Source organism: Phoca vitulina, unplaced genomic scaffold (assembly GCF_004348235.1).
Source record: "Phoca vitulina isolate PV1807 unplaced genomic scaffold, GSC_HSeal_1.0 scaffold21, whole genome shotgun sequence".
NCBI classification, from domain to species: Eukaryota; Metazoa; Chordata; class Mammalia; order Carnivora; family Phocidae; genus Phoca; species Phoca vitulina.
Window position 1 is genome coordinate 7,483,025 of NW_022589724.1, and position 26,522 is coordinate 7,509,546.

The 26,522-nt window shown below is 40.4% G+C and overlaps 1 protein-coding gene across 8 annotated transcripts in view; it reads left to right on the forward strand.

The window, feature by feature from the left end:
• Positions 1-26,522, forward strand: part of FKTN (fukutin) — an 80,967-nt gene that overhangs the window by 46,366 nt on the left and 8,079 nt on the right. For 4 of the 8 annotated variants that reach the window (XM_032418367.1, XM_032418369.1, XM_032418370.1 and 1 more), the window contains 2 exons: positions 6,783-6,880; positions 21,031-21,130. In XM_032418367.1, the coding sequence (XP_032274258.1) occupies positions 6,783-6,880; positions 21,031-21,130 (198 nt within the window). Of the gene's footprint in view, positions 1-6,782; positions 7,952-21,030; positions 21,131-26,522 lie in introns of those variants that run through there. The other 4 variants (XR_004301123.1, XM_032418372.1, XM_032418371.1 and 1 more) reach the window with 4 other exon arrangements.

Genomic DNA, 26,522 nt, shown 5'->3' on the forward strand with positions numbered 1-26,522 from the left:
CCACTTACTGTGTATGTGCTAGACACTATTCTCAGTACTTTATTTATTTTGGCTAACATCTCTCTAAGATACTGTTAGTACCTTCATTTTGTAAATGAAATGAGGAAGTTAAGGCACAAAGAGATTGACCGGTGTATTGTAATGGTAAGAAGTGGAGCCAGGATTTGAGCCCAGGCAGTCTGGCTCTAGAATTCAAAATATGTCTAAATATAAAATTAATTACAGGAAATATTATCAGATTAAGCTAACCCATATAAAGATGAAGATTAAAATGGGATAGAAAAACAAAACATAGCTGTATAATGCTTGGCAAGAGGCACACCTAAAGCAATCACACAGAAAGGTTGAAAATTATAGGGACGGAAAAAGATATGCCCCAACATTATTAACTAAAAAAAACTGCTGCTATAATATTAGTATCAGGCAAAATAGAATTTTAGGGGGAAAATATTAAAGGATTGAAAGACCCATTACATAATTTTAGAAAGAAATAGTCCACCCAGAAATATTGTATGATTTTAATAACATGGTCTTTAGGAGCATCTGTGTGGCTCAGTTGGTTAAGTGTCTGACTCTTTTTTTTTTTTTTAAAGATTTAAAAAATTTTTTTATTAGAGAGAGAGTACAAGCAGGGGGAGCAGCAGAGGGAGAAGGAGAAGCAGGCTCCCCGCTGAGCAGGGAGCCCGATGCGGGGCTCGATCCTAGGACCCCAGGATCATGACCTGAGCCGAAGGCAGACACTTAACAGTCTGAGCCACCCAGGCACCCGAAGTGTCTGACTCCTGATTTCAGCTCAGGTCATGATCTCAGGGTCGTGACATTGAGCCTCACGTGGGGCTCTGTGCTCAGCGTGGAGTCTCCTTGAGATTCTCTCTCTCCCTCTGCCTCTCTGCTTGCTAGTTCTTTCTCTCAAAATAAATAAATAAAATCTTTTATTTATTTATTTTATTTTTATTTTTTAAAGATTTATTTATTTATTTGAGAGAGCGAGAGAGTACACGAGAGGGGATAGGGTTAGAGGGAGAAGCAGGCTCCTCGCCGAGCAGGGAGCCCGATGCGGGACTCGATCCAGGGACTCCAGGATCATGACCTGAGCCGAAGGCAGTCGCTTAACCAACTGAGCTACCCAGGTGCCCAAATAAATAAAATCTTTTAAAAATATATGACTTTAAGTGTGTAAATCAGAAGCTGATGAAATTCTAATGAATATTTAACATGTCCACAATTATGATGGGAGATTCTGAAATACTTTTATTTAAAAAACTGCTGATTCAGGCAAAGAAGATATTAGTAAAACTACTGAAAATATGAACAAAATCAACAAGCTTGATTTATTGGATATATATAAAATATATACCCAACAAATGCTGAATAGACTTTCTTATCTGCTATAAATAGAACATTTACAAAAGTTGATCATGTATTATATCATAAAGGCAATCTTAATAAATTTCAAAGCATTAATAAAAATCTTCCTGTGTGTGTATGTGTGTATGAAAGAGAGGAGGGGGGAGGGAGGCAGATTCTCTACATTAACATTAAAGCGAGAAAACCTACATGATTATTTCAATAGATGGCGTTGTATGACCACAATGGAATCAAATTATAAACAATTAAAGACATCTTTTAATGTATGGAAAGGGGCACCTGGGTGGCTCAGTTGGTTAAGCGGCTGCCTTCAGCTCAGGTCATGATCCCAGGATCCTGGGATCGAGCCCCGCATCAGGCTCCCTGCTCGGTGGGGAGCCTGCTTCTCCCTCTCCCTCTGCCTGCCTCTCTGCTTACTTGTTCTCTCTCTCTATCTCTCTGTCAAATAAATAAATAAAATCTTAAAATAAATAAATAAATAAATAAAATAAAATAAAATGTATGGAAACATGGGTGCCTGGGTGGCTCTGTCAGTTAAGTGTCTGCCTTTGGCTCAGGTCATGATCCCAGGGTCCTGGGATCGAGTCCTCCATCTCTGCTTAGCGGGGAGTCTGCTTCTCCCTCTCCCCCTCTCTCTCTCAAATAAATAAATAAAATCTTAAAAATAAAATAAAATGTATGGAAACTTTAAAATGCCCTCCTTAATAACTAATGACTTAAAAAGGAAATAATGGGAATTATAAAATTTGGGGGGCTCAAAGATAATGTACTACATATCAAAACTTGTAGGATGCAGTTAAAAGGAGAGAGGTAAACTTGCAGCCTTAAAAACACAAGTATGAAAAAACAGATTAAAAAAATTAAGCATTTAATTGAAGAAAGTAAAAGAATAATACAGGTAGCCTAAGCAAAGCAAAGAAAGTCAAAAGAAAAAAAAATTAATGAAATAAAAAACAGTATCAAAGATCAACAAATCCAAATGCTGGTTCTTAAAAAAATAAATTAAAAACTAGTAAACAGACATCTAGCAAGATTGATCAAGAAAAAAAAAAAAGTAAAATTAAAAGACAGTATTCACTACTGAAGCCCAAGAGCTTTAGAATTTATGCTCTGAACTAAGTTACACTGACTTTCAAAAGAAAATGCTAGGGACAACTTTAAATCATTAAATTTGATAATTAGGTATAGTGTGAAAATGATAAAAGTTTTCTGGGAAGAAATAAATGTCAAAATCAATTCAAGAAGATCTAGATAACCCATTATCATGAAAGAAATTGAATAATCAGAAATTCTCCTTTCCCTTTCTTTTCCCTACCAAAAGAAAGTTTACAGGAAAGTTTTACCATGCCTTCACAGGAATAGATTATTCCCTATGTTATATCTCCTATGTCAGAAAATTTAAAAAGAAAAAAAATGCTTTAAGCAACTCATTATATGAAACTGATAGCAAAACTGGATTAGGACAATGCCAAAAAATTTTTAAAGGGAAAATACACTTGTTAAACACGGATGAGACTATCTTAAACACAATGAATCAAATTTTGTAGTACTTGTGTATTAGTGTAATTTTCAACATTAAAGGATTAAAAGATTAAAGGAAAAAAACCCTCCATTATTATTTCAATAGATGACATTAAAAACTTTTGATAATTTCATAATCAACCAAAAGTGGGGGAAAGGCCTTCTGGCAAGCTTGGAATAAAATGGATCTGGAATTTCTTTAACTGGATGAAGGGAATATTCTCAAAACCTAGAGTGAGCAATCATATTTCATGATCAACTTTAGAAGACTTTCTATCAAAATCAGAAAAAAAAAAAAAAGTGTGCTTCCCCCTGCTTCTATTAAGCAGAATGCTAGAGGGCTTAGGCACTGGAGTAACACAAGAAAAAGAAATTAAGAATTAAAAGCAGAGACAAAATTGGTAATGAGAATAAAGCATTTGTGTTGTTTTGCAGGAAATTCTTGTTTAAAAAAATGGCTCTGCTATTCCAACTCCAGAGTTTAACGCAACTTACGTTTTAAAAAGGCCAAATTCAGTTGTAAATGATGGTGTCTCTCTCTTAGCCTAGCTAACTAGTAATAATAAAAACAGTGTTTTCCATTTAGCAATTATGTTTATAGGTTGTACAATTAAACTGATGAGATTACTTTATCCAACCACCAGTAAGTAGTTTTACAGATTATAAGGAGGTTTGTGAGGAAAAAAATGAAATAGTTTACTCCAACTCTTTTTTTTTTAACTCCAGCTAACTCTTAATTCTAATTATTCTTTCGTGCAGAGATGAAATGAAGTAAACGTGCTATGAAATAGAAAATATGAATGGAAGGATTTTTGTGTGTGTGAGAAGATTCGTTGAGCTTACAAGGGTTGCCTTAGTCTGAATTTAAATCTGTTCACATTTTGGATCCTGTCCCAGAACTCTAAAGTACACATTGCTTAGCCAAACTTAACCTTAGCTCTGAAAGCTAAGGTAATGTCGCAGACCCATGGTGTGTTCTAGTCTTAGTCATTGTTCACTGGTAACCTGGACAGAGTACATGGCATGTGGTGGTGTGTCACCCGCCCCCGTCTGCCTCTCCTCCATCCTATTTTACACTCCGCTTTTCACATTTTATGGTTTGTTTATCTTTCTTCTTCTCCTCCAAGGAAGCTGGAATATTCTTTTTTGCTGACTGAATTGAAAATTATTCAGTGAAAAGAAAACCGCAACGATTCAGGGATGTTTCCATTTAGGAACAAAAATGAACATTTGAGTTAAATTGTCTTTGAGTTATTTTTCACATTGTTTATGTATTTTTAATGTTTTGGTTTGGTTCATTTGAACATTTCATTGTTTAAAATATTGCTTTTGTAGAATTTGTAGTACTCTCATCCACCCTGTCTATCCTGGACCTATGATCTTTGATAGACTGGAGAGGCTAATATTTAAGAGAGGAGTTTCCTGGCTATGTTATGAGATGGGCCATAATTTCTGCCTCATTTCAGCTAGAGTGTGTCAACTTGATAGGATGCGACAGGTGGACATTCTGCTGACCAGCCTCTGATAGGGGAAGGTGGAGGCCCATGATGGATGGCTGTGTCTGATGACAAAATAAGCAATTCCATGAAAATGAGTGTGCAGAATAAAATTGGGACCAGCAGATGGTGGAGCTATGCTGTATCGTATTTCTTCCTCAGCTATGAGATTTGCTGTGGCCGCCTTTTCACAGAAGCCAGCTGGGGTTGTCTATTAACTGCCAGCACCCATTGGTTTGGGTAGAAGGGACTTGTTGCTTTCTTTAGAATTTGTTCAGCCTCTCATTTTCATGTATGGCTTTATGTTCATCTGGTGGTAAAACATGATATTTAAAAGCAGAATATATGAGAACTGACCTTTCCTTGGAGAACATCCCAGCTAGATCCCATTTCCACAATATGATTATGCTTTGACATCTGGCTCTTTCCTGTTTCTTTTTTCTTTAATCCTCTGATATTTTAAATTTCTGTGATCTCTGCTGTTGTCACTTCAAATCTCATTACTGAAAGTTCTTTTCATTTTGTGAAGAGAAGAAACATTTCTCAGAAAACACCAACACAGAATATCGGGCTATAATATAAACTTAAATCTAACGAACTGCTCGTTTTAGCTTTCCTTTGTAATATGTTAAATTTACTGATCTGGAGTACCTTTAAGAAACATGTTTTGGTTTAATTTCTTAAACTTACCCGCTAGTTAAAATAGTTCCGCTAGAGATAGAGTAGAATTCATTATAACTAACGTTGCCTGAACTGGTGTAGAGATTCTTTAGTATTTGAGATGAAAGAAAGGCAGAAACTACAGATAGGTTCATGTGAGGGACAGAAGCCTGGGAGTGCATCTTGGAGTCATGCTTGCTATCTATCCCTGGGAAGTCCAGGTTATGAAAGAAAAGAAGATTCACCTGACACATATGCTGCTTATTTTAGTGTTCTGTAGTTAGAGTCTTTCAGTAGCAGTTTGAATTTGATGGGGATTTAATGATGTGTGAACTGTTAAAAATAAGAAAGTAAGTTTGTGGCCGAGAACAGAGATTTAAAAAGGGCAGGTAGTAAAATAAAAGGCAGAGCAGGAAAAATGTGGTCTGTATGGCTGTCTTTAAGGGACATCTTGTTGACATACGGACATCCAGGCATTAGACCTCTCTATTCCTGCATTTGAGGAGCGGGTGGGGGTGTGAAGCTTTCCTCAAAAAGCCATCTTAGTGCATCCTACCATGCTCACGTATCATGTGGAATTTTCACTACAGTATGAGTTAGGAAAGGAGTTTGAAAAATACCCTGGCTGACTCTGGGAGTTTCTTCTTTAACTATCTCAACTAAGTAGGTCATCGGAAGCCATCTAGGAGCACAGTGAACCCCAGGACACGGGAGTTAATAAGACCTGCCCAAAAGGCACAAGCATGGGTGATGCTGTAGTTGGAGAATGTCCTGTATTGCCAGAGCTGATTCAGGTTCTCTGGCTGGCTGGAAGAGTTTTGTTTCCTTTCTCACTGCTACATGTGCCTCCCTCTGTGTAGGAAGAATTGCAAGTATTAGAAATGTAATAAAAAAAGAATATATATATATTCTTGATGAATATATGAATATATGTATATTCATTGGTTTGCCTGAGATGTTTAAGAAATGGCCACAGCCAAATCCAAGTCCTTCCCTAGGGTTTTATGAGCGCTGTCATTTTCCTCCACCTTTTGGGTGCTTTTTGCTTTGACTTCATTCTCAGACAGGCTCTCCTTGCTAATAGATAACAAAGATGCTCAGCTTCCATCCCACCAGCTTAGAAACCTCAGCAAAAAGAATGCCTCTTTCTTCCAGTAGTTCCAACGAAAATCCCAAGGCTGACTTTTATTTGCCTAATTTGTGTATATTCTTATCCCTGATCCAATCACTATTATGTACCGGTTAGGCCTGGGTCTTTTTTGCCCATCTCTGGGGACTGAGGGTAGGTCAGCCCCTCCTGAACCATAGGGGAGGGAAATGAGGATGCTGTCAACAGTAGAAGAGGAAGGGGATGCTGGACAGTCAGAAACAACAAAATGTCCACTATATCTGTCCCCAAAGCTATTTATTTATTTTTTAAAAAGATTTTATTTATTTATTTGAGAAAGAGAGAGAAAGAGGGAGAAAGAGCATGAGCAGGGGGAGGGGCAGAGGAAGAAGCAGGCTCTCCGCTGAGCAGGGGGCCGGATGCAGGGCTCCGTCCCAGGACCCTGGGATCATGACCTGAGCTGAAGGCAGACGCTTAACCGACTGAGCCACCCAGGTGCCCCATCCCCAAAGCTATTTAATGGGAGAGGATTTTCCTTCAGCCCAGAGCTCACTAACAGCTGGGTTCTTTAGATCTAACTTGTACTGTTGAGCCTAACCCCTCTCCCCATTGCCTCTGTTTTGCCACAGATACCTGTTTCCCAAGTTTACACTGTGCTGGACCGAGTTTGTAGACATGAAGATTCATGTGCCCTGTGAAACTATTGAGTACATTGAAGCCAACTATGGTAAGAGCTGGAAGATTCCTGTGAAGACATGGGACTGGAAGCGCTCTCCCCCCAATGTGCGGCCCAATGGAATCTGGCCTATTTCTGAGTGGGATGAGGTTATCCAGTTATACTGAGACAGTAGGTTGAAATGGTAGAATCCCCCTTCTGAAACAAAGGTGGATAACTGTTTAAGAAGATAAATCTCTATTTGTCAAATGTAAGTAGGGGCCAAAGATATGTCAAGTGTGAAGATGCAGAAAGAGTCCTAACCTCTGAGCCATCTGATTTAATTCTCTCATTTTACTTTTATTAAGGAGTCCCCGTGTGCCAGGTACAGTGCTAGGTTAGAGTGGAGAAGCGGAGATGAGTGACACACATGCCTGTCTCTTCTCCTTCCCTTTGGTAAGCACCTCAGTTTTCCTTTGAGGGAAACACCCTTACCTTTGAAGCTCCTATAAAATATGATGTTCTTTCAGAAGGTTAGATAATGGTTGGACTGGATGATGGGTTTATCGGGCAAAGCTAAGGAGGGATATACCAGTAAAAAAGAATAGCCCGCTCCTGTAATCAGAAGTTAAGCTTGTATGTTAGTGCTGCTTTTAAGGTTGTAGAGTTGGAGTTAATATTTAAGTGATCAGACTTTAGGTGGCATCAAGAAAAGATGCCAGATTCATTTTACAAGCAACAGAATGAGAGCTTCTTTCTAGCTTTGTCAAAGATTTCCGTACATTTTCTATTTTTATATTCAAAGTGAAAAGGAAGCTTGTGCTTGTGTGATGCTTTAATTTCCAGCTATTGTGAGAATATTTTCACTGACCTCTGTAGCGCTTGTTAACAAATCATTCAAGCGAGATCATGCTACCAGACGTGATTTTGAAAGGGTTATGATTTCACAAAACTTACTTTCCTTGTTTCATTACCAACCATCTGTTAGGTAAAAATACGAGCTATTCATGGACTTTAATATTTTCTGAATTTTTAATCATTGTACTTCCAATTTTAATGTTAACACTAAAATATTAATAGAAATACCTCTAATTTTTCTAAGTGTACTCTTCTGTGTATTCATTCATCAATTACAGCTCCATATCTTTATTTATGGCCTATAAACCAATTTAAATGGTATATAAGCCTACCTGTCCCCTCTCCTCTATACTATATCACATGTCCAAAATGAAGATAAATGGCAAATCTGACAAATGCTTTCTCCGTCCTCCTACCCCCAGATCATGGTGTTCGTAAAATTTGTGTCCATTCTCATTGTTCTGTCTAGATGTTCTATCTGTTGCATATTGATGGGACGAGAACTCAGACTTCCCTGCTTTATCAAGTACCACCAATTTTAAAACCCTTCAGTTTCCTCTCCCCGCCTCAAGATGTGTTTCTGAGTGGGCTGGGATGGCCCTGTCTCCCCCATCTCTTCATGAGTCATTTAACGGTATATTCCAAGTGAGAAGTAAAGGTATATGTAGGCACAGTAAACACTGCTATCTTCTTCTTTGTCCAGGTAAGGAAGCCAAGTCTTACATTTCATCCAGGCTGCTTAGGACTACTTTCTCAACAAAATCCCAGACTTTCCTCTAAAACCAGAGAATAATAGCAATGTTAGAATGGAAACCAGAGGGTCTGAGGGAATAGGCTGACTGAATTTTCCTAAAACAAAGTTGGGAAAAGTGACCTGCAGCCACCGAACTCTATATTTTCAAAACACCAAAAACTTTTTTTTGATAAATGATAACCACTGACCTTCCTCTCTTAGGATGAGCTTTCAATGTGTACTCATTGGATCTTTTCAGGGACTCTTACAGATTACCAGTACACTTGTCCCCAAATGACCGGCCACTGTAATCAGATTCTCTTTGCTGGAAAATCAGCCCATAGAAATTATACCCGAATTCTAAATAGCTGAACCTAATTTCATTTTTCATGGTTGAAAAAATATCAGGATAATAATAGTGTTCCTCGGCAAAATCTACCCTGCTTAGTGAGGACCATTTGCTTGTGCTCAGCATCCAGAAGTGTATGTAAAAGTACATACATATTTCTGCCCATTTCAAGTTGGGGCTTCCACTGTTTGCCAGGGGGTCCTACCCACCCTTTTTTTTTATATATATATATATATTTTAAAGATTTTTATTTATTTGACAGAGAGAGAAACAGCGAGAGCAGGAACACAAGCAGGAGGAGTGGGAGAGGGAGAAGCAGGCTTCCTGCTGAGCAGGGAGCCCGATGCAGGGCTCGATCCCAGGACCCTGGGATCATGACCTGAGCCGAAGGCAGACGCTTAACGACTGAGCCACCCAGGCGCCCCTCTACCCACCCTTACTTAAGTTATTTTTCTTTTATCTATCCCTGGAGTCCAAGGTCTTGAAGAATCCAAAATCTAAGATGTCTTGGCCCCATTGACAGAGATTCTGTATCCTTCCCTCCGCAGCCCACTGGCAGCTGAAATACCTTTCTTGACTACCTTCTGGTTTCACAGGCTTCTGCTCTTGCTTGGTTCCTACCCTAACTTGAGGGAATGAAAGCTTTTCCCCAGACTCTGAAGGCCGGGCTTGCTTCTGATACAGATTCAGCCATACTTCATTCTGTGCTTCTTGACAGTTCTTAACTGTGCTCAGTGTCCAGTGGATCTATCATCAAACCTCATCAGACCACTTTTCTTTCTTCACCTGAGTATTCCAACAACAGTTCTCCTCTTATGGCCACATTCAGGTCCACTTTGGTTTACAGGAGAAAACCTCTTATATTAACTTGGAAGTTAGGCACCCATGGATATGTCCAGACAGATCCTGAGAGGCAAGATTGATAACCTCTCACTTGACAACCAGGTGGCCACTTGGTTCTTCTCTAAGCAGGGATCACTTGGCCTTCTCCCCTCCGCTGCAGCTACTGACATCTGGCCCCTGGAATAAAACTGCAGTACAACTGCAGTTCCTAAAATCAGGCATCCCTAAGAAGCTGGGCAGTGGGATAGCCAGTTTGATTCCCTAGTTACAAACCCTGAAGTATGACCACTAGATGGCAGAATGTCTACCACCATCCTCCCAGAACAAGTTCATCTCAAGTGAAAATCATCTTGCTCTTGAGTCTTAAAAGCTATAGCGGTCACATTCATCCTATCCCTCTTATTTTATAGCTAAATCAATAAGAGAGAGCAGTGATTTGAGAACCCCCTGAAGCTAAAACTCAAGAGTGCCATGACTTTTGGCCCAGTTCCTGTGTCATTGCATCACAGCACAGCATCTTTAACTCTGCTTGAGATGCTTGACAGAGAAGTCACCCCGTGCCTCAGGAGTCAGTTTCAGGGTGTTTCTGCCATTCCCCACTTCATATCTTTCTGCTAAGATTGAGAGCCTGAGGTGAAAAAGAGATCAAGAAGGAGTATTTCTTCCTTGTCCAGAATACTTAGGCTATCTTCATACCTTTATCTGCAAAATGCCATATCTCCAAAAGGTGAAATAGTTCATGTTTGGAGACATCAGCCTTTGATCATGATACTCTTAACATCCAGGAGTACCTGATTCTCGTAAGCTCAAGATGTGTCCCATTGCTACTTCACCCCTTCCACTTCCCCAGGAAACCATTAGCTAAGCACTCATTTCCGAAGAATCCTTCCTCCTTCCCTTATTAATACTCTCTGATGGATACAAGCAGTTGAGAATAAGTTGTACTCATTCCTTTTCTTCTTTGTGACCCCCAAACCACTATATCTAGTCTTAACATGGCTCCAAACTTCAGATGGCACATAGGGCAACAAGGTGTTACATAGAAGAGCAGCAGTTTGTAGACTGGGGACCAGAGCTGCATTTGGGAAACACACTTGGAATGAATTCCCACACTCTAGCCTAACACCTCACCCAGTATCATAAGCCTAAGGCTGCAAATGTTTCTAAGTCTCCCCCAAGTTTCAACTTCTGGAAAATGAACAATTCTTTCATCCTTAATATTATAAATCCCCATGGGAAAATTTCCCTCAAAGACTAGTCAGAGAAAGTGCCACATTCCCAACTTCTAATATATAATTATCATGGAAAAACTCCAGTTCCTGATCAGACAAAAGGATATCTTTGAAGAAATGTCCCAGCAGCAATTTCTCTTTCCTCCTCCTCTTCTTCTCTCATTAAGACCTGGGCTAGGTCACCTCTGACATTTCACTTAGGGGAATCAACATGTTGGTATAAAAAGATCACAAACTTCTGAATTAGGCCCGAGTTTGCATCCCAGGTTCATCACATGGGGTTTGTGGTAGAGGACCTCTCAGCCTCAACTTCCACATGAGTGAATTGGGGAAATGTGTACTTCTCAGGGTTTTTAGTTAGGATAAAATGGAACGTAAAGTGCTTAGCATCAGGCCTAGGATTAAGTAAATACTCAAGAAATGTTCCATTTCTTACTTCCAAGTCCCTATTCTAATTATTCTTCAAATGCGATTAAAAAAACTATGGTTCAGTACATAAGCCTTACTCAGGAGGCTGGATGACTGAATTTGCTTAGTGAAAAAAATTGTTTCATTGTATCAAGGCATTAAAGGACAAATTGTATGGTTCATGAATTCTGAGACATTACCGAGTTGCCTCCTTCTCTAAATAGAACTAGTATTTTCATTTTATTGGTCAAGCTATTGTCTCCTAAGCTCTCCTTATATGATCCCTTATGTTACATAGTTCCTTGGTCCCAAGCAATTCACTCTCTCTACCTCCCTAGATTTGGTACTTGTTCTGCCTTGGACTTCTTCAATATTCTAGCTTTTTCTAGAGGTAAACCCTCATCTCCTTGTTAGTAAATCTCTACCCAGCAAAATCAGATATAAGTCATGATTTGCAGAGGGAAAGAACTTGGAATACTTAGTTTCATGTAACTGTCTGTGCTGATGAATGTTTATATCTGTGTTTTAGTAAAGGAGAATTGAAAATACTCATTTCCACCTTCTTCCATCAAATTTGTGTTTCTGTCTCACTTAGGCAAGAATCTACAGGGTATGTTTTAAGCTGTTTTAAGCTTCTCTGCACAAACTAAAATCTAATTATAGTTTATAAGTCAAACAGACTAATTCAATAGTGATACCTTTTCACAGGACCAGTAGGCAAGTCTACATTTTTCTAATGAGGAATCTGTACTTCTGTATTCTCAGAACTTGTAGATTAGAATGCCCCTTTTGCCATCCCCCACAACCCAACCCAATGTACAGATGATGTAGGAACCCGTTAGCCAGCCAAGCTGCTAGACACTTCAGAGCAGCTCTCACAGTGGAGTTGAAAAGGATTATGAGGAGAATTAGAAGTACTGTATTTTGTTTTATAAAACAATGTACTGTCTCATGCACCATTAAAAAAAATTACAAGATTTTATAGTCTTTTGATGACTCATTCAGAGCATGGGTTTGTTAAATGAAAATCATATATAGCTATTTGTGTGCCCCTTCTACTTCATAACCAGAAAAACATGTATGTGAATTTTTTAAACAAAATGATATTTTAAACATGGGTAAATTTCAGCGTATGCTTACCAGTTGACTATTTGGTTTTATCTTCAGGTACAGGTAGTTTGTGGTACTACTGAAAATACCTTTAATATTATTATTTTGATCAGAATTTGTAATATATGATCAGTTTGGGATGACAAATAAAATTTTTTTAATCACTTGAGATGTTTTGAGTTTATTCTTGAAGTTTACAGTACTACATATTACAGCCACTAATGTTCATAAGCAATCTGGTAAAATAATAAATCTTGCCACCAGTACAGTATTTCTAAAATTAAGGTAAAATGAAATCATATGAGTGGGCCCTAATCAGATATGACTGGGTCCTTATAAGAAGAGATTTAAGAATACAGACAGGCACAGAGGGAAGACTGATTAGGGAAAAGGAAGGTAGCCATCTACAAGTCAAGGAAAAAGGCCCTCAGAAGAAACCAGCCGTACCACCACCTTGATCTTGGACTTCTAGGCTACAGAACTGTGAGAAAATAAATGTGTTTTAAGCCACCCAGTCTGTGATACTTTATTTTTTTTTAAGATTTATTTATTTGAGAGAGAGAGAGTACACTCGCATGCAAGCAGGGGAGGGGCAGAGGGAGAGGAAGAGGATCTCAAGCAGACCCCTGCTGAGCTCAGAGCCTGACACAGATCTCCATCTCATGACCCTAAGATCATGACCTGAGCCAAAGCCAAGAGTCAGACACTTAACTAACTGAGCCACCCAGGTGCCCCATCTGTGATACTTTATTAGGCAGCCCTTGATTAATGCAGTAATCAAGACAGTGTGGTATTGGTAAAGAAATAGACACATAGATCACTAGAGCAGAATAAAGAACCCAGAAATTGACACACAAATATGCTCAATGGATTTTTGATCAAAGAGCAAAAGCAATTCAGTAGAGGCTAGGATAGCCTTTTCAACAACAAAAATAACCTCAACTTGCACCTCATACTTTATATAAAAATGAACCCAAAAGTATCCTGTACTTCAGTGTAAGACTATGAAAATTTAGGGGAAAAAAATAGAAAATCTTCATGATCTAGAGCTCGGCAAAGAGTTCTTTCTTAAGACTTGATACCAACCAAAAGTACGATCCGAAAAAGGGAAGATTGATAAGCTGGACTTCACCAAAATTAAAAACGGCAAAAGCCTACAAGAAGAGGATGGAAAGTCAAGCCACAGACTAGGAGGAAACATTTGTAAACTACATGGCTGACAAAAGAGTAGCATCTAGAATATATAAAGAACTTGACCCTCAACAGCTTAGAAAAATCCATTAGAAAATAGGCAAAAGACATAAACAGACATTTCACTGGAAAAGATCCGCAGGTGATAAGCATGCTAAAAAGCATTCAGGACTGTTAACCAAATAGCCAAAGCAATCCTGAGAAAAAAGAACAAAGCTGGAGGCATCACATTTGCTGATGTCAAACCATATTCTAGTGCTATACTAATTAAAACAGAGACCAATGGAACCGAGTTGAGAGCCTGGAAAATAAACCCATGCATATCCAGTCAACTAATATTTGATGAGGGAGCCAAGAATACTCAACAGGAAATACAGTCTCTAATAAATGGGGCTGGGAAAAATTTGGATATTCATATGGAAAAGAGTAAAACTAGACTTCTGTCTTCCACCACTCACAAAATTAACTCAAAATGGATTTTAAAACATAAATGTGAGACTTGAAGCCATAAAACTCCTAGAAGAAAATGGGGAAAAAGCTCCTTGATATTGCTCGTATCAGTGATTTTTTGGATATGACACCAGAAGTACCAAAGGCAACAAAAGTGAACGTAAACAAGTGGGACTACATCAAACTAAAAAGCTTCTGCACAACAAGGGAAACAACAAAATGAAAGGCAACCTATAGATTGGGAATAAATATTTGCAAACAATATATCTGAAAAGGGGTTAATATCCAAAATATATAAGGAACTCCTACAACTCAATAGCAAAAAAACATAATCCAATTAAAAGTGGGCAAAGGAACTGAATAGACATTTTTCCAAAGGAGATAATTCATGTGGCCAACAGGTACATGAAAAGGTGCTCAACATCACTAATCATCAGGGAAATGCAAATCGAAACCTCACACCTGTTAAAATGGCTGTTATTAAAAAGACGAGCTAAAAAGTGTTGATGAGAATGAGCAGAAAAGGGAAATCTTATTCACTGCCGATGTGAATGTAAATTGGTGCAGCCACTAGGAAAACAGTGTGAATGTTCCTCAAAATATTAAAAATAGAGCTACCATATGATCCAGCAATTCCAGTTCTGGATATTTATCTGAAGGAAATGAAATCATTATCCCAAAGAGATTTCAGTACTCCCTGTACATTGCAGGTTTATTTACAATAGCCAAGATATGGAAACAACCTAAGTGTCCATCAACGTATGAATGGATAAGAAGATGTGGTATACACAGAGAATTGAATATTACTTAGCCACAAAAAAAGAGGGAAATTCTGCCACTTGGGGCAATGTAAGTTAGACCTTGAAGGCATTATATTAAGGGAAATATTAGAGAAAGATAAATAACTATGATCTCATTTTATGTGTGGAATCTAGAAAAACCAAACTCAGAACAGATTGGTGGTTGCCAGAGGAGGGGGTAGGGACTGGGGGAATTGGGTGAGGGTGGTCAAAAGGTATAAACTTCTGGTTATGAGACAAATTTTGGGGATATAATGTACAGCATGATGAGTATAGTTGACAGTACTCTATTGTATATTTGAAAGTTGCTAAGACCGTTTCATCACAAGAAAACAAAAATTTTTAGCTATGTGAGGTGATGGATGTTAACTAAACTTGTAGTGATCATTTCACAATACATACGTACATCAAATAATTATGTTGTACACTTTAAACTTGTACAATGTTGTAGGTCAATTATATCTCTATAAAACTAGGGGAAATGTTGCCATTTTTCCTTGTCATAATTTCTTCCATGAACACCTCCTGAAGTTTTACTGAAGCAAATACTAATAAATCAGTCCTTGCTCAGCTGATAATTAGAAAGCATTTTCTGTGTTGTCGCTGGTACGAGAAGTGACTGTGGTCAAAGAGCTTCCAGGTAGTTCATCCTCTCCCTCAGCTCCACTTCATCACACTTTGTGTTTGGAGCTCTTATTCTTTCCTTTGGATGCAAACATACAAAATCTGCTAAATTTCAGCATATTCCTCTTCCAAAATGTATCATTTTCCAGAAAATGTGAAAACGTCCATCTTTACTAAAAGTCACTACTACTTTTATTTCTAACCTTTTTACCTTTACTGTTCTTCCCATAAAGAATGTTTCCCTAGGACTCTTCTCCCCCTGCAAAGCTACCTATAAACTGCTGAGCAAAGGTGCTAAATGTAACAGCATTTTCTGGAGGGAGTAAAAGTTATCATTGATAATAGCGAAGTAAAGGGAGAGATCTATAATATTGATTATTAATACAACTTTTTAAAAAAGATGTTCAACATCATTAATCATCGGAGAAATGCAAATTACAACCACGAGATATTACTGCACACCTATTAGAATGGCTAAAATTTTAAATAATGATAACATCAAATACTGTAGTTGTCTCTTTTATGGCTTTCTTTTTGCATGTGTACTGTGCACCATGGTTTGTACTATGATTTTATTAGAGAGTGCCCTTCAACATTTTACAAAAATTCATGTAACACTCTTTATAAAAAATTTAAAGGAATGATCTTGCCACCATTTTTAGAAGACAGATTTTTAGGTTTTTGTTTTTTCTCCTTTCTTTCCTCCAATTCTTCATTGATTTGCTCTGTAAATTTAATAATCCTCTTTAACATTTATTTTCTTATTCTTTTGTGTCCTTTTTAGTTAACTTTTCCCCCAATTTAATTTACCAGCAAAAGCCCTTTAGCAGCTGGTGTCATTATCCTTAGGTTTTTGTAAGTTTAATTAATTTCATATTTATCACCAGTTTTTTTTCTCACCTAAAACTTTTAAATTCCATCTTTTTCTCTAGTTTCAGTAATTTGGAGAATATTTTCTAGTGAATATGGCAGGAAGGGTAGTTGGATGACTAATTTTCTGAATGTTTATCACCACCAAATGTCTTTCAGGTCACTTAGAAGAATGATAGTTGCAGTGTGTAAGAGTTTGTTTTGGAACCTAAACTGTGCAACCCTCTAATCCGACCAGATTCCATTTGTCTGACTTTACAGACAAAGGAAAAGCCTTTGCTTTTAGGAAGCTGTCCTCTCCTCATATCATGCCTGTTACAATTTACTAGGAGCCATCTTTTCCCCATATTCTAGTGGAAGACCAGAGACTATCTATAGCAGTGCTGCCCACTAGAGCATCCATCCTATGATGCTGGAATTGATCTCTGTCTGCACAATCCAATACAGTAGCCACTAGCCACATGTGACTATTGAGCACTTGAAATGTGGCAAATGTAACCAAGGAACTGAATGTTTAATTTTAATTAATTAAATAGCATCATGTAGCTAGTAGCTAGCATATTGGATAATGTACATCTAGAGAGTTTGATGGGACCAGCAAGGGCTTTGGAGTTGTACAAATTTGGACTCAGCTCCAGGGGTGACACTTCCTAGTTTTGTGATCTTGGGCTAGTTATTTAAGTTCTGAGTTCCAATTTTTTTCATCTAATGGGGCTAAAATTAATTTCTACCTATGAGGGTTATTATAAGAAATACAGGAAATCTACAGCATCTGGGACACTGTTTAGTACATAGTAGATGTTTAATAAATGATAGCTATTGTCAATATTTACTTGCTTTTATTTCTGCTTTTGGAATAAATTCTATGAACTTAAATTTTCCTGATAAACCCAAGTAATAATTTTTCTGTAAGATTAGATATTTGAGTTCTCCTGGGTATAGGGCCCTGTCCTGAGGTCTGGTGATAAGAAATGACCCTGGCGTCAAGTGCACAGGTGCATCTGTCTTTTGGGGAGACGGGACATGGGATTAAAACAACACTTGACAGACCAAGCTTAGAAAAGGAGACCAAAAGTCCCAGACTTTGTAGAGGGCAGCCTGAGCACCCAAGGCTACAAAAAACTCCAGGAAGGAGAGCATGGGAGGGACAGTGAGGTGCAACTGGATCTTAAGACATTATTAATGAACAGTAAATATGAGTGAAGAAAGGGAAGAAAGCATTTCTGAAGAAAAGAAGCCAGTGAAATCATGGAGTGGCCTTTATAGGACCGTACATAAGACCACCTGGCTATATATGGATAAACAGTAAAAAAAAAAAAAATACACACACGCACAACTAGAAAAGTGGGCAAGGAGCATTGGGGGCGGGGGACTGAATATTCTGCTGTGAAGGTTGGGTAAGAGAAAAGTGTAGAAAGGTTATTTGAATAAGAACATGATGTCTTTAATGAACACTCCTGGCTAGAGTACTACTCACAGATACTGTGTTGAGAGCTGAGGTTCATTTGTTGACTCAGCAAATATTCATGAAGCACCCCCAAGGCCAGAGTGGGGATTTGGGAGAATTTAGGTTTACTGAGACTGATCCCAGAACCCTGGGATCCCTACAGTGCAGGGACAGAGGACAGAGGCTTACCCAGGTGGGCATAAGATGCCAAGTGGCTCAGGTAAGGTCACTCCTAGGAATTCCCAGCTAGTGCCAGACACTGACACAGGGCATCCAAGAATAGGAAGAGCGAAAGGCTCAGGGGCACTTGGTACTGTTCTGGGAAGTGGGGCTCAAGAGCAGTGCTACAGGCCACAGAGAAGAAGTATGATGGGACTGAGGTACGGTGTGATCCAGAGAGCTCACGGGATTAGAGAGCCAAGGCAAAAGTTTAGTCAGATAAATTGGGGCAGGACAGTTGGTAATGAGGTCCGGGTTCTGGAGAAGATAAAAGCAATTTCTAGAAAGGGATGGAGGAGTAAGGACACAGTGGTCAGTGTTAGACCTGGGACAGAACAATGCAGGCAATGTGAGAGATGTGGGGAAGAGGCTGGAGCCGTTTCTATACCTGTTGCAGCTGGAAACCAGGACAGGACATACTCTCCATGTGGGGACAAGGCTTAGCTATGGGAACTGGGGAAAGCAGAAGTCAGGAAAGGAGATGGGCCCAGTAGAGATGTTAAATTCCAGGTCTTAACTTGGTCCTCATTTCCCTATTGTCTGTTTACCTCTGGAGACTCTGGTCTCCAAAGTAGAAAGAGGAGCTATTCTAGTTGTATGAGGAGGGCAGCTGATGCTAACAACTGACTTTACTCTCCCCACCCTACCTCCTATCCCCACAGGACAGCTTGGGTCCCCATTGGCTTTCTGGGGCATTCTAGGCTTCAAAACCAGGCCAGGCCAAGTCCATTTTGTTTTCCCTCTTCTCCATTTCCACCCAGCCAGATTCTGCTGCCTAGGTCAGAGAGCTGAAGCCGGGACTACTCACTAATGAGGTCTGGGCCAGCCTCACTGCCTGCTTGGATCCTAGGGTGTCGAGTGTAGGAGGAGAGGAGCCAAGCACAGTTGTATTCTGTTAAAAAAACAGTCTAATTCAGCTACAATGTGCGTTCAGAATAGTCTGAAACTCGAGCTGGTAATTGACTTATTTCAGGCAACTTGCAAAGAAACCAGATCTCCACCAGCTAGAAAAGATGGATGTGTTCTTGGGTAGCGCAAAAGTATCTGTATTATGAAAAGCAAACATGAGAACTGTGGCAAGAAATCAAGGTTTCCTCTGTAGGTTTTTTATTGGTTACATTTAAAATAACATCCTGGGGGGAAATCGCAGGGGGAGAAGAACCATGAGAGACGATGGACTCTGAGAAACAAACAGGGTTCTAGAGGGGAGGGGGGTGGGGGAATGGGTTAGCCTGGTAAGGAGGGCACCTACTGAATGGAGCACTGGGTGTTATATGCAAACAATGAATCAAGGAACACTACATCAAAAACTAATGACGTGTGGTGATTAACATAACATAATAAAATAAAATTAAAAAAAAATAACATCGTCTAATTGTCCTAAGAAGCCCCCAGTGGAGCATCCTGAAAACATCTGCTCAATTTGAGGACTAAGGGGGTGCCTGCCTCATCCCCTCAGCGGATGTGTTGTTTGGTTTGGAATTTGTCAGTCTGGAGAGCTGAGGGCTCTGGGAAGCTCAGGCCTGGCAGATTTCCCCCACCTGCCAAAAATATAGCCCAGGGGGGCAGAGGCCCCTTCCCAGCCTCATCCTGTGCCTCCACTCTACAGCCCCTGGTCCCCAGGGGGCTGAGTGGGGAGTGAGCACAGCTGATAAGCCTGACATTATTGACTTTATGGAGAGTATTCAATGAATTTACTTTCCGTAAGAAGGCTGCACTCTTATCTGTTGCCCACAGAGCATCCAAATCCCCATCTAGGGGACCCATTTGATGAGTCATGTCTCGTAGACAAAGACCAAAGAATATAAAGAGGAGAAGGGGAGTCACACCCCACCTCTTTCTTTTCTCCAGTACCTGGTTCTGCTCACCCCCAACCTCCTTGCTTTCCCACTGCCCTTGGGGTTATTGGCCAGAAGTAGCACTTTCCGCTCCAGGCCTTTGGAGTGAAGGGCAACCCAGCCTGGTCTTGAGAGAGTCAGCAGCTGGGCACACCCAGGGCTGTGCATCTCTCTAGTTGTAACTATGGGAAGAAAAGCCCACTCATTTGAGGCAGTTATGTGCCCCGCTTTCTGTTGCAATGGTCAACATTTGCTCTGGACAGGCCTCAACACCAGGTGTCCTGAGGGAGATATTTGTGTGCATGTGTGTGTCTGGGTGTTACCAAGGGGTCCTGGGTCTGGGGAGCTGGAGAGTGGCAATTAACTGTAAGAGAGAACCTGATGCTCAAGAGAAGCTTTTCTTTCCCCTCTTTGTTATCTCCCTCATCCAGCTCTGGGCTCTGTTTGCTTCAAATACTAGAAGGAAATAAATAAGTGGGAGCCGGGATGGCTGGGTTGGGCAAATGAAAGAAAAAAAATGAAAGTGCCCTCTGGAGGATATTAGAGGCATGTGTTCAGACTCTCCATTTAGTTTTTGGATAGAGTTTTTTCTGGCAATAAAAATGAAAACACAATTGTTTATTGAGCAACTATGACTTTTATTAGATGCCTGTTCTCACCGTTTTTAAGCATTTACTCCAAATCGTTCAGTGAATCTTCACAGTAAGCCATGAAGCCGAGGTTTCCAATTCACAGCTGAGAAAATTGAAACTGGGAGACTAGTGTGGGAGCAAGGATTCAGACACCAATCAGTCTGCCTCTGCAGCCACAGAAAAGGCCTCTTAGCTGTTACTCACTTGGTATTGCTTAGTACTTTATCCCACTTAATTCATAGCACATCAATGAGTATTTGTTATTCCCATGTTATAGAAAACAGCCTCAGAAGGGTAAAATATGTTTGTTTGTTTGTTTGGCAATTCTACCAGCTTTTTGTTTCTTAAATAAGTAGCCAGTTTAAGTGGGAAGGCAACAAAGCAGCATGGGCCTGTAAAGCAATTAATAAATTCCTCTACTTGCCATCAGAACCGGTAACCTTATCACTGTACTTATCCCAGACAAGGCGCAGGATTAGACAGCACACAGAGAAAACAGAGGAAACAAGAAAAGGCATCAAGAAGACAGTGTTACAACAGTGCAGGAAGTCTTTGCAAATCTTTGAAATCTGATTGTAGATGGATCACTCACCCTTCCCCTCTTCTTCATTCAAACAGGGCCTTACATTTGGATCCAGTGGAGGATCATCCCTGAGATTCAATGTTGGCTGCTTCTGAAATGCAGGATGTCTGATGGCAGGCTATGGCAATCTTCCAAGTAAGGATAACTTTGTTTACAGAGTGATATCGTTTCTCTTCCTTTGTCAACTAAAGTCACTGTATGCTGTAGGGGAAAACCCAATGGACAGCAGGTTTGTTTCCTTCTAAATCAACACCACTTTTTCCTTGATTGTTCCTATCTGTGAGTATGTCCAGGGCCACAAGACCAGTGTACATCAGAGACTCTGGCCTGCAGATTCTAGCATCCCTCCTTTTCTGTCATGACTAGGGAATGACCTCAGGAAAGTCCAAAAATGATGATAAAGCAGCCAAATCTCTCTTTCCTTATGAGAGAAGACCAAAGCTCTCACTCATCCAAGCACCCTTCCCAGCGCTCCCATAGAGATGTGGACCATGTCAGCTTACTTCTCCTTCCAGATGCCCTGGTTTCCTACATCACCTGCTCTCCTCTGCAGCTGCTTGCTTTATTACTTTTTTATTTGCAAGAGGTTAGAGAAGGGGAGGCAGGAAGAGCTTTGGAGGAGGTGAGCTAATCACTAAGTGGCTCTGTGGGTCCTATGAATGGAATGACATTAATGTCCATGAGAATTTACAGCCTCTGCTGGCTCTGGAAAGATGTTTGTATAAGGACCACTGGTAAAACAGAGTCAGCTGCGTGTGAAGTCTTGCTTCTTTGGGCTTACTTTTTAGTATTTCACTTGCTTGGGCGCCATGTTTTGTTTTGTCAAGGATGATAACTGGTTATGTCACTTTTAATCAAAATATATAATTTCTCATATTAAATGGAAAAATTGGATGTAATACCTTGCATGACACCCAGTACCCAGTGCAAAATAATGGGATAGAGAATTTGGCACCTGGCCCCCAGTTGGTGCTTGATATCACCCCCTAGGTCAAGCAGCATCCGCTCTCCTGCTCTCCTGTCACGGCCTGCTAGCTAGTCTCCTCACATCTTTTCTCAACCCCCTGTGTCCAGCAGCCAGAATGCTCCTCTCTTCTCCTTAAAACAAACAAACAATCATCCAAACCCCTCCCATGGCCTTGGAAGCATTCGTTTCATAGAAACAAGTTATGTGTCTTGGGACAGAAAGCGGGGCAGGCTGGGGGCAGCTGTTTGGAGAAATGAGTCAGCGCCGTCTTGCATTCATTCAACAAATGTCTTATCAAGCAGCTTTTATGTGCAGTGAACACAGTTCGTGGGGTTTAGTGATTAACGAAGCTAAGTCCTTGCCCTCTTGACATTTACAGTGTATAGTGGGCAAGCCAATGAGCAAGTAAACCACAAAGAGATTTGCTTTGAAGAATTCACCATCATCATGGTGATGGGGCTCCTTTAAAACACCAGAGTCAAAGGAATTTTAGTTTACCAAATAAAGTTTCACAGAAAGATAAAACCTAGGACCAAGAGTCACACCCACACACCTACAAATTAACTGTAAAAGAACGAGCATGGTTTTATTTGGAAAATGCAGAGTAGGTTGTCATAATATAAAATTCATGATAAGAAGCAAGGCAAAGTGGGCCATTTTTATATTGATATGGGGTTTATTCCCTAAATCAATAAAACTTCCTGAGTCTTCATGTGTCAAACGCATTGTATCCTAAAATATAAAGATCTAAAGCAAGCAGTCCTGGAAAAACTGAAAGGAAGGAACAGACATGGCGCAATAGAGGGAAATTTTCATACAACTCTGTCAAAGGGATTAAAACAGACCAAAACTCCCAAAAAGGATGTGAAGGATCAATTTAATGGATGTATATAAAAACATTTTATTTTTCAGACAGGATATTTACCTCCTTCTCTATTGCTTATGGATCATTTATAACAGTTAATTGTATGTTTTACCAAAGAGAAGCTCTCAATAAATATCCCAGAGCAAAAAATATACAGAGCATATCTTTGACTATACCACAATGAAATTGGAAATTAATGGCAAATTGTTACCAAAAAAATACAATAAAGAAATTTTAGGGGCGTCTGGGTGGCTCCGTCGTTAAGCATCTGCCTTTGGCTCAGGTCATGATCCCAGGGTCCTGGGATCGAGCCCCGCATCGGGCTCCCCGCTCTGCGGGGAGCCTGCTTCTCCCTCTCCCGCTCCCCCTGCTTGTGTTCCCTGTCTTGCTCTCTCTCTCTCTCTGAAAAAAAAATAAAAAAATCTTAAAAAAAAAAAAAAAAAGAAAATTTAAAAATACTTTCAAAAAGAAAAATTAAAATAAACAACAGATGTTAGAAACTAATGACAACGGTAGTATAAATGGAAACACAGAATGACACCGAAGGTATATCAGGAAAAAGTTCATAGCCTGAAAATTAATAAAATAAACATTCAATCTAAGAGTGGGAGGTGGAGAGAGAATAAAATAAACATAAGCAAATGACAAAGAGCAGATTTAATAAAGATAGCATAGACATTAATACATTAGAAAATCATAAAAATGTTGGAACACAGAGGTAGTTTTCAAAAAGAACAATAAAATGTATAAACTTCTGCAAAGCTAATCAAGGAGAGAATACATAACGTGAGGACTGTGAAAGGCAACACAAATACAGATACATTTTTTTATTTTCATTTTTTTTCTAAGATTTTATTTATTTATTCATGAGAGACAGAGAGAGAGAGAGAGGCAGAGGGAGAAGCAGGCTCCCAAGGAGCAGGGAGCCCGATGCGGGACTCGATCCCAGGACCCTGAGATCATGACCTGAGCCGAAGGCAGACGCTTAATCATCTGAGCCACGCAGGTGTCCCTTCATTTTTTTTTTTTTTTTTTTGGTTATATTTTAAAGATTTTATTTATTTATTTGAGAGAGAGAGAATGAGACAGAGAGAGCACATGAGAGGGGGGAGGGTCAGAGGGAGAAGCAGACTCCCCGCCGAGCAGGGAGCCCGATGCGGGACTCGATCCAGGGACTCCAGGATCATGACCTGAGCCGAAGGCAGTCGCTTAACCAACTGAGCCACCCAGGCGCCCAGCCTTCATTTTTTTTTTTTAAAGATTTTATTTATTTGAGAGGGAGAGCATGAGCGGGAGGGTGGGGTAGAGGCAGAGGGAGAAGCAGGCTCCCCACTGAGCAGGGAGCCCGATGCGGGACTCGATCCTAGGAGCCTGGCACCATGACCTAAGCCAAAGGCAGACGCTTAACCAACTGAGCCACCGAGGTGCCCCCAGATATATTTTTTTAAAAAATCATCAAATAGCTGTATAAAACACTTTATTAATGATTCTGAAAATGTCAAAGTTTATATGTCAAAGTACCAAAATTAACTTAAGAGATAGAACACTTGAAGGAACAAAACCTACCTAAAAGGATTTACTAGTGAATTCTATTAACTATCAAGAACTAGCTAACTCATGTGACGAATAAATTGATGGCTGCATACACAATAGGTGGATGGAAGAAGGGATGGATGGACAGTTGGATGGATGGACAGATGGATGGACGAATGGAGAGATGGATGGATGGATTGGGGCCTGGAAATGCAGAATTGGGGATTGAGAAAGGAGTTAAGAATGAGAGGGGAGGAAGGAGTTTTTAAGATTGGGTAAATAAGGCTGATGCTTGACCTCCAGCCAAAATGACCTTGGCCCACAACCACCTGGACTGAGAGAATTCCCTTCTGAAAACCTCAGGTTTGGTCTCTCCTGAAGCTGACAACCCCTGCACATAGGACTAGAGGTCCAGTATTCACCGGCTAATCCAGACAGATCAATTAAGCCAGTAAAACCAGGCTCTCCTAGCGACCTGCCCTTCCCTGGCCAGGAGTCCGCAGGTGCAGTCTCTCCAGGGGGCAGTGAGAGCCATGAATAGTAAGGGTTTTAGCTCGAGCACACAGAGGCGTTTAGCTGCCCAAACTTAATCCCCCAATAATCGGATTATGTAAATTCCTCCTTCAACCCCTTTCCCCTAGGGGACCCGGACCTAGCCCCTAACTCCTGGCACTGGGAGACCAGGATGGGAGAGGGCCCATCATCTGAAGAATCACTGCTAGTGGTATGGGGCCCCAAAATGTTTTCCCATTTTAAAAATGATAAAGGCAACAATAACGTGTAAAACAGTTTTGAGAAGAAAACAGATGTCGACCTTGGTCCCCGTGTGCCAGCACAGGGGTCCCCCTTTCTCTGCAGCTCATGTCCAGCTGTGCACAGATCCCCCTTACAGCTTCTTGTTTCATCTTGCATCACACATTTCTGATCTTGTGGTCCAGTTGCCACAATTCTTTTTTACACTCACAGAATATGCTATTAAGCACATATATTCTCTCACAGGTTTTTGGCTAAGATGAAGGGTAGTATAGGTCCTTGGTTTAAAATATAACCTGCGCTCTATCAGAATTGTGATATAACAGGGCCTGGTAGAAAAGCCTGGGTACTGGGAGGACACAGTGCCCCTTCCACAGCACACAGAGAAGACAGAAGGGCAGAAAGAGGACAAATCAGGGATGTTTGCTGGAAATATCAAGTTGTGTTTCTAAAGGCCCCCTTTGTGCAAAAGTTGACCAATTAATTTTCTCCAACTCACCCTCCAATCCATCCTTTGCATTGCCACCAGAATGAGCCTTGTAACCTGTAAATCTAAACATATCATTCCCATCTTCAATCCACACAGTTGGCTTCACATGGACTATCTTCTCCTCCACTCTTCCCCAGGTGATTCCGGCAGTCTTTCCCACCCTTCCACCCAGGTACCCAGGCAACTGGGACCCCTGCCTTTTCAGATGTGCTTTAGATGGCCCTGTACTAGCCCTCCTCCCGTACCCATCTGGGGCCCATTTTCCACATTCTAGATCACATTCTTGGTATTCAGGACCCCTGGATTTAGACCCCACTCTGGGTATCCAGGACCCCTGAATTTCTGCTCCAGTGGCCCTGAGCCCATTTTCAGAGCCTGCACAGAGCTCTTCCTTAGGTCCATGTGGGCTGGGAGTCCACATCATTCACTCAAGGCCCTTCACAGAGCAGAACAGAGCTGGGCAGTGGGAAAAGAATGGGGATGGGTCAGGAGTCTCCAATTGTACCTTTGTCCTGGATCCCACAAATGTCAGGGGCTAGCCCTGCCTCAGGGCCTGGTTTAAATGCCATCCCTCCCACAAGCCATCTCTGATCCTCCAGCTAGAATCTTGTGCCTCCCCAGTTCCAAGATCACACTCTCTGGCACTCAGGACTTTCTTTTGTATTTAGTCATTTTTGTCATGCCTTTCCCTCCCAAAGGCTGTGAACTCCTTGAAGGCAGATGGAACGTTTTCTTCACCTTCTTGCCTCCTGAAACTCTAGCAATGCATGCAACAGCTTTTTTTATTTATAATAAGAACTGAATTTTTTTTTTTTTATGGAGGGGGACAAAGAACCCCAAAGTCTCAGTGGCTTACAACAGCAAAAATTTACCCCTCACTCATGTTACATGAGGGCTGTGGTTGGTTTTAGGTTTGCTC